The sequence below is a fragment of the Corythoichthys intestinalis genome, chromosome 11, assembly GCF_030265065.1.
Source record: "Corythoichthys intestinalis isolate RoL2023-P3 chromosome 11, ASM3026506v1, whole genome shotgun sequence".
NCBI classification, from domain to species: Eukaryota; Metazoa; Chordata; class Actinopteri; order Syngnathiformes; family Syngnathidae; genus Corythoichthys; species Corythoichthys intestinalis.
Window position 1 is genome coordinate 58,564,759 of NC_080405.1, and position 12,298 is coordinate 58,577,056.

The following is a 12,298-nucleotide window of genomic DNA, read 5'->3' on the forward strand; positions in this document are numbered from 1 at the left end:
AAAGATGGTGGGAAAGTTGCATGTTGACAATTTAGCATGTGTGATTTTGAACCTCTGTAGTGATAAACGGCATCGCGGAACTATTATTAATTCCGAGATGTTTTAACTGTGCTACCCCCCCTTGTCCCCAGGGAGCTTTTGTTGAGCCACAGAGCCGAGGAGATGGAGCTGCTCCGCGAGCTCTCAGATGTTCTGGTACGAAATCTGCTGCCTGGGCACCTGTGGGGCCAGCAGGTCACCCGCTGTGCCTTGAGTGAGATTCTTGCCTTAAAGGGTAAGGAAACGTATCATGAATTCCACACTACAGTGTTATGCCAGACTATACCCTGCACCACCAAATTCATTGACTGGAAGAAAGACATGCAGAGTTGCGTGGCTCGGTGGTAGCGTCGTCGTCCCCCAACCCAGAAGTAATGGGTCTATTCCCCACCTTGGTGACCCTGCCTAAGTAACCTTGATCTGAACCAGTGTTGTTTTCGTCAACGATGACTATAATGAAAATATTTCGTCAACGAACACTTTTTGTCATGACCAGATGATAACGAGCTAAAAATGTGTTTGTGGGGACGAAAACATAAGGAGCCTAATGTGTTCACAACGTGTGACATTTTACGCGTGGTTAACCTGCATCGTAGCAATGTCTGGTTGTGTCACTCGTAGGTGTAGGAACCTCTTGTTACCTCACGATACGATACGATTTGCTATACAAAGCTCACGATAACGATGATCTGACGATATGGCGATACAACACTTATCGATACATTGGTAAGGAAATCATTCTAGGATATTCTACAAACAACTAATAAACAGAAAAACAAGCTTCTGCTGTGAATTGGAATGAGTTTATCACTAGTAGACGTCCAATCCATTTGAACTGGGAGGGTGGCAGCAAATGAACATTCGTTCATTCGCTGCCACCCCTCCCACTTCAAACAGATTGAACGTCTGTGACCGTCATTGGCAGCCAATGCCAGGCAATGAGGTCATTTTGGGCCATTTAAGGTCTTCTGTGCCCGGCGTTATGTCAAATTTTCCACCCCATCAGAAATTGCAATTTTGTGTTAAAAATGGCCGCAAATACAGCGATTGCTAAGTAAACACTACAAACTTTCTTTAAATCAAAGACCATTTACTTACGTTTGATCATAGACAGACATGTAGAAAAGTTCTCCTCAGACACATCCTGCCATGTTGGCTGCACAACAACTGCATGCCCCTCTCTCACTGTTTACGTGTTTGCCATATAGTTGACCACGTGGCAGCTACGCGCTACTCCGACGTCGGCCGGTTTGTCCGTCGGTCATTCTCCAGCCGCTTCCCCGGCAAACAAGCTCCCCTGCCCGCAGCAAGGGAACGACGAGCTGTCACCTGCTCGCCGCCGGGGAGGGTTGCCAATCGGCGAAGCCCATCGACAGCCCCGCCACCGCGTGACATGATCCGGGTGTAGTTTTGTGTGATTTTTCGCTTCGAAAGGCAAGAATAAGACCTGTCGGCTAGCTGTCATGCCTCCTGGTTTGTTAACGCTCTCCGAAGCCGGGGCAGGGAAATGGCAAAAACCGGACTAATTCCAGTAGCTTAAAATACCGTTCAGGAGGTGCAAAAATGTCGACAGTCTTGACCAAAATGGAGTAATTTTGCCATGTCGTACTGAATAAATGCATTTATTTATTTAAGACTTGTTATTTTTTATGACGATACTATTTATTTAGCAATTGGGGAAGAATACTTGGATAAAAAGAATATCCTGTAAAAATATTGGAGTAGAGAGATTGAAACATTGATGACATTTAGCTGCTCTATGTCATATTTTCCTCGTTCTTAATTTTCCCTCTCAACGGGCTGAATCCTAAATCAGCTGAAATCGTGACCCTGCCGACGTCATCCTCCAGCTGGGGACGCTAGAGCGCTATAATGACAGGCGTGGCCAAACGGCAGATTAAAAGACTAATTTCTCATCTCTGATTTGCACCTTGTTGTATATAGTCGAATCGTCTCAAAATATGGTTGTAATTCACATAATAATGCTATTTACGACTTTTTCTATCCTGTCATAGGCACTTTAATATTCCCATTGTAGACCTCAGTGCTAGCCCAAGCATAGCAGCTTGGTAGAAGCACACTACCGATGTCTTGTATTTTTAAATCTGCCATAACTTGTTCTTCTGTTATGGCACAAAGCTTTGAACGGAGTCGTCTTTAGACTTCAAATCCCCATACTACCTAATAATCTCAGCTAGCAGTGTGCTAGCATAGCAGCTTCATTGCAGCAAACTGTTTTTTTTTTTTTTTAATCTTTCAAAACACTCAATATTAGCTTTGAATGTTTGTTTTTTAGGCCGCTGCGGTTATTGTCTTGACAAAAAAGTCTGCACATCACTGTAAATAACTCCTTCACACAAATACAACGCTATCTAGCAAAAATGTTAAATATCTGTTTGACGTGCGCACTGTTAAGCTCAACTCAGCGTTTTTGGAGGACACTCACACTAGGTGGTTAAAGATTCTGAAGACAAACAAAGTAACGATTTCACCGTGTTGGTCGCTGAGCAAAATGAATTTTTGCTATCTGCAATAATGAAGCAAGATGCTAGTTCGAAAGTAAACAAACCACTTTGAGAAGCTCCCAGGTTTTTGTAAAGGGCTTCATATATAAATTTGGTTTACAGATAAGCTCCTTTGCTGTGAAAAACGCAGGGTTAAAGGGTGAGAAAAAAAGTAGGTACTTGAGGTAAAAGACTTATAAAACTAGCTAAACCTAATGCAAAGTCTGTGGGGTTTTTTTTTTGGGTTGCCATTTTTTAACAGCACGACTACACGCTCGACTGAACCCACTTATATTCCGTTTTCTGGCAGAACAGAGACTTTGACGCCACTATTTCTAGTGTTTATGACACCTTCAAACAATAGAATGGCTGAGAAAGGGTTTTTGCTGCCAAAATCATCAATTATTTACAGATAGACAAGAAACACGCCTTGAGGGACGCTCGATCAGTGCATTTGAAAGTCGCGTCGTTTCTTGCCATGCGTTTGTATTTCCTATGCTGACTCACGCTCTGTTTATACGTTTAATCCCGCCATTCTTTGTTGTCACCGGCTTTTTTTTTTTTTTTTTTAATTTTTGGAGCTTTGCACATGAATTTTTGGGATTTTATGGAAAAGTGTTTGCAGACATTGAGAGTGTCCCTTTGGGGCTTCGTCTTAAAAGCCACCATAAACTCTTTCATCTTCTGCAACTTTTTGCTATTCCAGTGTATTTACAATAGATGCCTTTTATGGCCATAATTGAAGAATTATCGTCCGAGTACAGGCCACTTTTATTTTTGTTGGCTCGCAACCAAAGAAGTATCGATGCAACATTTTATTCCTATTGCGGCTAAATGAGTTGGCAATATCACACGGCCATTTTCCCCAGCATTAATGCTGTTTATATGAGCGGTAATTAGCCGGCATACTAATGCGAGGATTTTTGATGAATTGGAGGCACTTTAAAAAGGGATTTGGGTTGCTTATTTTCAACTGTACACTTCATCAAAAGGCTATAATATCTATTATGGGCTGTGTATATATGCTGTTGAATTCTTCCCCAATAAAAATGGGCTTCATTCTTCATATCTCACTTGTAGATGATGCACAGAAAGGAGAAGCCACTCAATGATAAACCATTCGCTTGTGAAAACCTTGTCGAAAAATGTATTTTGTGGATTTTTTTAACTGGTAGCATAGACTTCATGATATATTGACATTACACGGGGCGCAGGGCCGATCCGTAGGGGGCCAATGTTTAAAAACTTCAAATTCAAATCGTTTCAACATACCGGCCACGTTCGCATTTCGTTGTTCATGCATCATGTAACATTATCATACTGCACACTTATTCAGCATGTTGTTCTCTATTGTATTTTTATTCTAAATTGCCTTTCAAGATAACATATCTGTTCTATGTGTGTGATTTTATCAAGTAAATTTCCCCCCAAAATGTAATTTATACTCCAGTGTGACTTGTATATGTTTTTTCCCTCTTTATTGGGCATTTTATGGCTGGTGCGACTTATACTCAGGTGTGATTTATGGTCCGAAATATACGGTATATATAATTTTTAGTATTGTGCACTATTGCTGCAGAGCTTTGCAGGCGCTATATAATGCTATCCAAATAAAGTTCAATTGCACTGGGGGGGAAAAAAATAGACATGAGCCTATCATCCATTTTATCCATCAACTATTTACAGGGCAACCAGTCAAATGAGGTCTGAATTTTTTTTTTTTTTTTTTATACCCACACTTACATGACTGTGCATGCTCAAACAACGGCTCTATGTGCAGCAAAGCTAACAAGCTAGTAGCTTGCAACAAACAAAAGGGTTACAAACAGGGAGGTTGTCTCCTTTGAAAAGTAGATCTTGAAGCAAAACGTTGTGCATCAAATCATCCCTTCTTGGCCTTTTTTCCTCTTGTTTCGGCCCTCGTGTGCATGTACCAAATCAAGTGTTGGTGAGTGGGCCCATTTGCTTTTTTTTTCCCTCGGTCCTCAGGTTTGGGCCTGTTAGTGACATGGCTGTCTGACCCTGACAACCTCAACCAGCTGGTGGTGAGCCAGCTCGACAGCGTCTCTGCCAAAAGTTCTACGGAAGAGCTGAGCGCCTCCGACCCGGAACGAGCCTCTCTTGCGTCGCACGAGGGCGAGAGCGCTCAAGTGTGAGTTGCCCGCGTGCCGATCGATTGCGTCATTATCATCAGTGTTTTGCGCTGACTGGTCGGCCTTACGTTTTGTAGGAACTTTGAGGGAGAAGAAGTTTCCACCAGCAGCAAGATTAAAGGCAAGGGCAAAGGTCTGTTGGAGCGCTATTTTTTTGTGCTCGCATCAAATCCATTCAATGACTTTGGTAACGACTCATATGAGGGAATTCATGATGAAATCATCTGCAATTAAAAAAAACTCATCAATTCATTGAATCCATATATTATTTGGATTATGTACAGTGCTGGCCCAAAGTATTGGCACCCCTGAAATTCTGTCAGATAATGCTCAATTTCTCCCAGAAAATTTACAAATGCTTTGGTAGTAACATCTTCATTTATTTTGCTTGCAATGAAAAAAACAGAAAAGAAAATGGGGGGGGAAACATGTAATCATGATCATTTTACACAAAACTCCAAAAATGGGCCGGACAGAAGTATTGGCACCCTTTGAAAAATCATGTGTTGCTTCTCTAATTTGTGTAATTAACAGCATCTGTGGCACATAACAGTCGGTGGCAATAATTAAATCACACTTGCAGCCATTTAAAATGGATTAAAGTGGACTCAACCTCTGTCCTGTGTCCTTGTGTGTACCACATTGAGCATGGAGAAAAGACAGAAAACCAAAGAATTGCCTGAAGACTTGAGAAGCAAAATTATGACAAAGCATGGGCAATCTCAAGGCTACAAGTCCATCTCCAAAAACCTGAATGTTCCTGTGTCTATTCAATTCAGTTCAATTTAATTTTATTTGTATAGCCCTAAATCACAACAAGGTTGTCTCAAAGGGCTTTGCAGAGGCAATATGTGTCTACCGTGTGCAGTGTCATCAATAAATGTAAAGCCCACGACACTTCCCTAGATGTGGACGGAAAAGAAAAATTGACAAGAGATTTCAACGAAAGATTGTGCGGATGGTGTATAAACAACCTCACTTAACATCCAAACAAGTTCAAGCTGTCCCGCGAGTGGTCCGAAGGTACAACATTGTCAACCCGTACTATCCGTCGATGTCTGAGTGAAAAGGGATTCTATGATAGGTAACTCAGGAAAACTCTAACTCTGAACCAGAGACATAAAAGTCAGGCTGGAGTTTGCCAAAACTTTCATGAGAAAGGCAAAAACGTTTTGGATGAATGTTCTCTGATCAGATGAGACAAAAGTAGAGCTTTTTGGGAAAAGGCATCAACAGAGAGTTGTCAGGACAAAAAAAAAAAAACAGGGGCCTTCAAAGAAAAGAACATGGTCCCACGGTCAAACATGGCGGAGGTTCCCTGATGTTTTGGGGATGCTTTGCTGCCTCTTGGCATTGGACTGCTTGACCGTGTGCATGGCATTATGAAGTCTGAAGCCTACCGACAAATTTTGCTGCATAATGTTGGGCCTGGTGTGAGAAAGCCCTCAGAGGTCATGGGTCTTCCAGCAAGACAATAACCCAAAGCACACTTCAAAAAGCACAGGAAAAGGTTTAAGAGAAAGCACTGGAGACCTCTAAAGTGGCTAGACCTGAATCCCATAGAACACCTGTGGAGAGATCTGAAAATGGCACCCTTCAAATCTGAGACCTGGAGCAGTTGGCCAAAGAACAATGGTCTCAAATTCCAGCAGAGCATTGTCAGAAATGTATTGTTGGATACCGGAAGCGGTTGTTCGCAGTTATTTTGTCTAAAGCAGGGGTGTCCAAACTTTTTTGGAAAGGGGGCCAGATTTGGTGTGGTAAAAATGTGGGGGGCCGACCTTGGCTGAGGTTCTTTACGTACAACAACAATGTATTTAAACAAATTTGAGCAAGCCATTCTGTTTCACATTTGCTTTTTTGTTATAATTTCAACAGTCTTAAGCATGTGTTTTGGTTCATTTGAAACATGCATATCACATGCAGTTGAATATTCACTTAACTTTTTTTCCTTAAACAAACTAGCTTCAAGTTGCTTCAATTTCTCATAGCGTTCCTTCCCTGCAATCTTGTCATACATGTCAGCGTGTCTCGTTTGGCAATGTCGCTTGACATTGAACTCTTTAAAAACAGCCACTGTTTCCTGGCAAATGAGGCAAACGGTTGTTGTGTATTTCAGTAAAGAAATAGTCCAATTTCCACCTACCATTGAAGCGCCGGCCCTCACAGTCAACTTTCCTTTTTTTTGTTGTTTATTGTCGTGATTTTAAAAAAATTGGGGGTAAAGCGTCACACGGAGTGATGTCACTCAGAGTCCTGCTGCCCTCTAGTAGGTAAATGAGGAACAGCATTTAGTGTAAGCTACTTCATATGCTGCTCAATTTATTAAGTCTACGTACAGGCCAGACGTTATGGGTTTTAGGACAGAGGCTGCGGGCCGGATGAAATTTGACCACAGGCCGCATTTGGCCCCCGGGCTGGACTTTGGACATGTCTGGTCTAAAGGTTGTGCTACCAAGTATTAGCCTGAGGGTGCCAATACTTTTGTCTGGAGTTTTGGTGTAAAATGATAATGATTTAATTTTTATTTTCATTGCAATCATTTTCTGGGAGAAATTGAGCATTATCTGACAGAATGGCAGGGGTGCCAATACTTTTGGCCAGCACTGTATAGTGATCCCCCCCAATGTGGTGAAATGGACACGGTCGGGAATCTAAACATCGTCTCATTTGTCTTCCCAAGTGAACGTGAACACATTTGAGTGAACTTTGGCTACAAATCAATGTAGCTGTCATGCTTGGATGAGAATTGATGGGCAAGTCGAGGCAAGGTGGAATTTTTTTCCCCCCGCGTCGACCTCGAAGGGGGAAAAAATAGGCCGTTGCATTGCAAGTTGTTTTGAAACGGCGGCATCAGGAAGAGCAGATGGGATCATTATTATTGTTATTGGTGTTGTCACCCGCCGCAGGATTGCTTGCATTTGTACCAGCGGGCCTTTCGCACTTAATGAGTTTCTCCCGTGTTTGTCCAAGAAGCTAATGTCAATGTATTTATTCGCAGGCGCCGATGAGCGAGTGAAAGCAAATAATGAAACGCTAGTAATGAGCCTCGCGCATATTTATGAAACACTAGTCAGAGTTTACATAATGTGGACAAACAAGCGCCCTAATAAGATTCGCTTGTAAACACGACATGAACAAGTTGGATGATTTAGCAGATGAATTTGGAACACAGATTTATCGCTGCCGCTTCTATTAAAGGTTAAACAATTCATGATGTTTAGCCTTGATAAAATAAGATGCGTCTGCTTTCCTAATCAGCTGTCCAATCTGTCAGGCAACAGGTTAAAGGCGGGCTGGTCCAAATTCGTGGACAAGATGAAGACCAAGAAAGCCAAGAAGAAGAAGATGAAAAAGCTGGAGCGGGAGCTAGTGATGAGAATCATGGCCGTCCAGGGAGACGCCTCCAATGAGGACGAGGCCAGCAGCAGGGAGGGCTCCGTGCACAGCCAGCACGACTCCGACCAGGTAAGCGTACGCGTGATCGGGACGCTCTCTATAGTCGTAACAGAATATATGGAGTTGAAGATATCACGATTCACTGATTTCAATTTTTTGTTGTGTCGTGGCGTTTTTGTGTGCTGTGAGATTTTTCTCATGAAACGTACAGTGGTAACTTGACATACGATTGCGTCGACATCCGACGTAAAATTTAACTCACCATTTGTTTCTACATCCGACGACAAGCTCAAAATACGACGATTTATGACAGCGCCACAGTTACGTTGTTTTCCCTCAAGACGGACGCATGGCGGATTTTCTTGTGTGAGAAATCAACATGGCTTCCAAGAATGTTTGTGCAGGTGGCGGTGGAAAAAAAGGAAAAAGGTGAGGCTTACCATTCAAATGAAGATGGGAATGAAAAATATGAGCATGGTGGGCGCGTCTATGAACTGACTTGACAATAAGGCTGTAGAATCTCGACGGTCCTTCTCCGACCTCTGTTGGCCAGTCTTTATAAGTTAAGGTGAAGGTTAATTATTTTTCATACCCTACATGCATTTTGAAACGTTGTTAACAAAATCAATGGGAGAAATTGCCCGCTATTGCGTTGGCATCATAGTTTGCAATATTTACGTAAAATAAATGCTAACTGCGTGGTTTTTTTTTTCTTTTAATCAAGAATCAATACTGTTTTACATCCATATCTATGAAGAATTCGGGAATTTCAGCATTTATTCACAAGAATTTTCCACAGAAAAGCTGTTGTTTACATCAGGCGGCTGCTAGCTACATTCACTAACAGACTCGCATTGTACTTCGACATATTTACGTAAAATAAATGCTAACTGCAGGTTTTTTTTTGTTTTGTTTTGCTTTTAACCAAGATTCAAGACTTTTTTACGTCCATATCTATAAAGAATTTGGGGATTTACCATAATTTTCGGACTATAAGCCGCTACGTTTTTTCCCTCATCTTTAAACCTGCGGTCTATAGTCCAGTACGGCTAATTTGTTGATTTATTTGGCTTAACAGGTAACACTTTATTTGACAGCGGCGTCATAAGACCGTCATAATTGTGACATGACACGATCATCGGCATTAATGAATGCTTATGACAGATGTCCTTAAGTATCATTGGGCAAATTACGTCTGTAACTCCATTTATGATCTTTTACATCTATTCAAAAGTGAGATCATTTGCTGGATGACACAAAATGGCATCTGTCATAAGCGTTCATTAAGGCTCATGGTAGCGTCATTTCATAATTCTGATGGTTTTATGGCGCCACTGTAAAATATAGTGTTACAGAATACCAGTGATGGTGATTTGTGAAACAACTGGATGACTAACTGCGGAAATAATTAGCACAGAAGATGAATTTTGATTAACCACTAACCAATTGCCCGTAGTTAGCTGGGATAGGCTCCAGAACCTCTGCCACCCTTGTGAGGATAAATGGCTTGGAAAATGAATGAATTAATGAATGTTGATTGTTATTTACATCTGTAGGCATGTTGGACGACAACATTGTTGACAGCAGGTGGAAGCAGAGATTGAATGTATCCCTCAAGGGAGCAGTAATGGCCAAATGAATCTTCTTGAAGCAATGAAACTTTGCAGCCATTTGCTACATGGTGGTTCAGTTGGTCTTATGATACCGCTGTCAAATAAAGTGTTACTGCTTAATATCGTTTGGTGTAAATATCCCATAATACAATGAGGACAGCTGCGACTTATAGTCCAGTGCAGTTTATCCATGAACGAATGTTGTTTTCGTGTCAAATTTGGTGGGTGGCGGCTTGTAGTCAGGTGCGCCTTATAGTCCGAAAATTACGGTAAACATTTATTCACAAGAATTTTCAAGGAAAAAAGCTCTTTGTTTGTGATTCCACTCGGTCAGCTTTGACGGCCTCGCCAACAATGCAGGCCCCCTATTCATCGGCCCCGTTTCCCATCACTACATTATGAAATCTGTGGTCAGCCCCAGCTGAACAAAGTGACAGTAAAAAGTCCTCCCTCCCTCCCTCCCTCCCTCTGTCAAGTCAGCCGCGCGGTGCGTTCAGGTATGCCACGCAAAACAAATCCGCCAGAACCTGATTCATGACATTATTACAGGAATTATTATTATTTTTATATCATTATTCTGATTTTTATTCATCATTTATTTGTTTTGCTATGTGTAATTGCTATTTGCAGCGTTTATTAAGGATTTAGTGTAGGTATTCAGGCTGTGGAACCAATTAATGGGATTATAATGTATTCTTATGGGAAAATCTTGCTCGACATACGACTTACAAACGAGGCCCTGGAGCCAATGAACTTTGTATGTAGAGGTACCACTGTACGTCATTTGAAAATGGCTGGCTCTTTAGTGAGTGATGGTTGATTTGCGTCCAAACCAAACCCCATTAGGAAGACAGCGATCTGGAGAACTACCTGACAAGCGTCCAAGAGGACATGATGGAATTCAAGCTGTCTTATGAAATGTGGCGCGTCGGCCGCTGGGCTGTCAGCATCCCTCATGTGAGTTCTAAATATCACCGACTCCCCGGAATGTCCTGCGGGGCCTGTTATTTGTCAGCGGAAGCTCTGTGAAAGCTTGTCCTTGGAAGCCCTTCTTGAGTAGGAGTGAGGTGTTTTTTTCCCCTTCCCTCCCTCCCTCCCTCCCTCCCCATTCTGCATCACAGGCCGAGTGGGAAAACGAGGAGCTCATCTTCACGGTTCATCTGGAGGAGAGGGACAGCCCGGAAAACCTTCAGTGGGACATCAAGAAGAAATACATGGACGTCATCTATTTTCGAAACAGGTGGCAGGTGAGAATTCATTGATGACCAAATCAGATATTGTCGACCTAAAAATGGTCCAGATCCTTCCTTTTTCCAAGCCTGCTTTAACATTAAATATTTACTTATTTTTTGGAATAAAAAAGAAAATGTTTAATTTTATTTGGTTAACTTTGCTGTTGCAATAAAAAAAATGAAGATTTTTTTTGTTCATTTCTGTTGACCTTATTTTTTATAAAACGAAATAAAATAAATAAAGAGAAACCCTTAACCCTTAGATTTTGTAGTCCTCAATGAAAGCAAATGATCTTTAAAATCCAGATTTGAGCTGCAGCTTTCAATTATGAGTAATCGATTAATCCATTAATTAGTTGAAATAGTCAGATTACAAACATTTAATGTGTTGCAAAATACATTTTTTCAAAGACTTAAAACAAAGGCTTGCCAAGATTGCACTTTCGAAAGGTCATAAAATGTGAATACAAACTTAAATTCCCGAGTGTTTTTTCAAATTATGCCGAATTGTACTTTTCACAAGAGTAATAAACGCATTTAAAAATAAATTAAAAATATCCGAGCATAGCCTCAAACGGTATTTAAAAAAAATGAATAAATGAGGATCATAGTACAACAAAAGAACAATTGGCTAACTTGCGTAGCAAAAGTCCGCCAGCTTAAATGCTATTAATTGCTAACTTTTTTTTTTTTTTTTTTTTTAACAATGCTCTTAACAAATCTTTAAAAAAACATCTTCTTCTCTTTCTTTCGGCTTTTCCCTTCCTGGGTCGCCACAGTGAATCAAAACTGCTAAATATACCTCCAAGCTATGTTAGATGAGTTATGTCATATTCACTTTTGCCACTGGAGAGCAGTGCATCCACCCAGATCAATAAAACTCAATGCAAACACTTTCAAAACAAACCATTACAAAGCCATTCTAATTACTCATCCTCGAAGCAGCAAAATTTGATTTGAAGCTTTTTTCTTATCAAATTGCTTGAATTAATCAATTCATCGGTGCAGCATTCATATAGTTACTCTAAGATACAGTAGTTGCATAATATTCATAATACACATTTAAAGCTGAAATGTGAAGCCCAGTGTAATAGCATTGTAGATAAAATGAGCCGATTTATCCCAAAAGAATAGGTGATATATCCACTATTATCATAATCCTTTATCCAGTCATTTGAAAAGGATGAAGAATTATCTCACTGGGAGTTTTCCTTAAAATTGGTCCCAGTTGTCTTAATGTTTTGATCATTTGACCCCAGGACTCCACCAGCTTGCCCGCCATCTTGGAGGTCAACGAGCTGGAGGTCAGCAGCAAAGCCAAAGAAGAAGCCAAAGTCTCCGTGGAACACTTCCTGCAG

The 12,298-nt window shown here is 41.1% G+C and overlaps 1 protein-coding gene across 3 annotated transcripts in view; it reads left to right on the forward strand.

Moving 5' to 3' along the window:
- si:rp71-46j2.7 (uncharacterized) overlaps positions 1-12,298 on the forward strand; it is a 45,655-nt gene that overhangs the window by 17,595 nt on the left and 15,762 nt on the right. For all 3 annotated transcript variants that reach the window (XM_057851137.1, XM_057851138.1, XM_057851140.1), the window contains 7 exons: positions 132-274; positions 4,533-4,695; positions 4,774-4,829; positions 7,974-8,164; positions 10,555-10,665; positions 10,830-10,955; positions 12,200-12,298. In XM_057851137.1, the coding sequence (XP_057707120.1) occupies positions 132-274; positions 4,533-4,695; positions 4,774-4,829; positions 7,974-8,164; positions 10,555-10,665; positions 10,830-10,955; positions 12,200-12,298 (889 nt within the window). The remainder of the gene's footprint in view (positions 1-131; positions 275-4,532; positions 4,696-4,773; positions 4,830-7,973; positions 8,165-10,554; positions 10,666-10,829; positions 10,956-12,199) is intronic.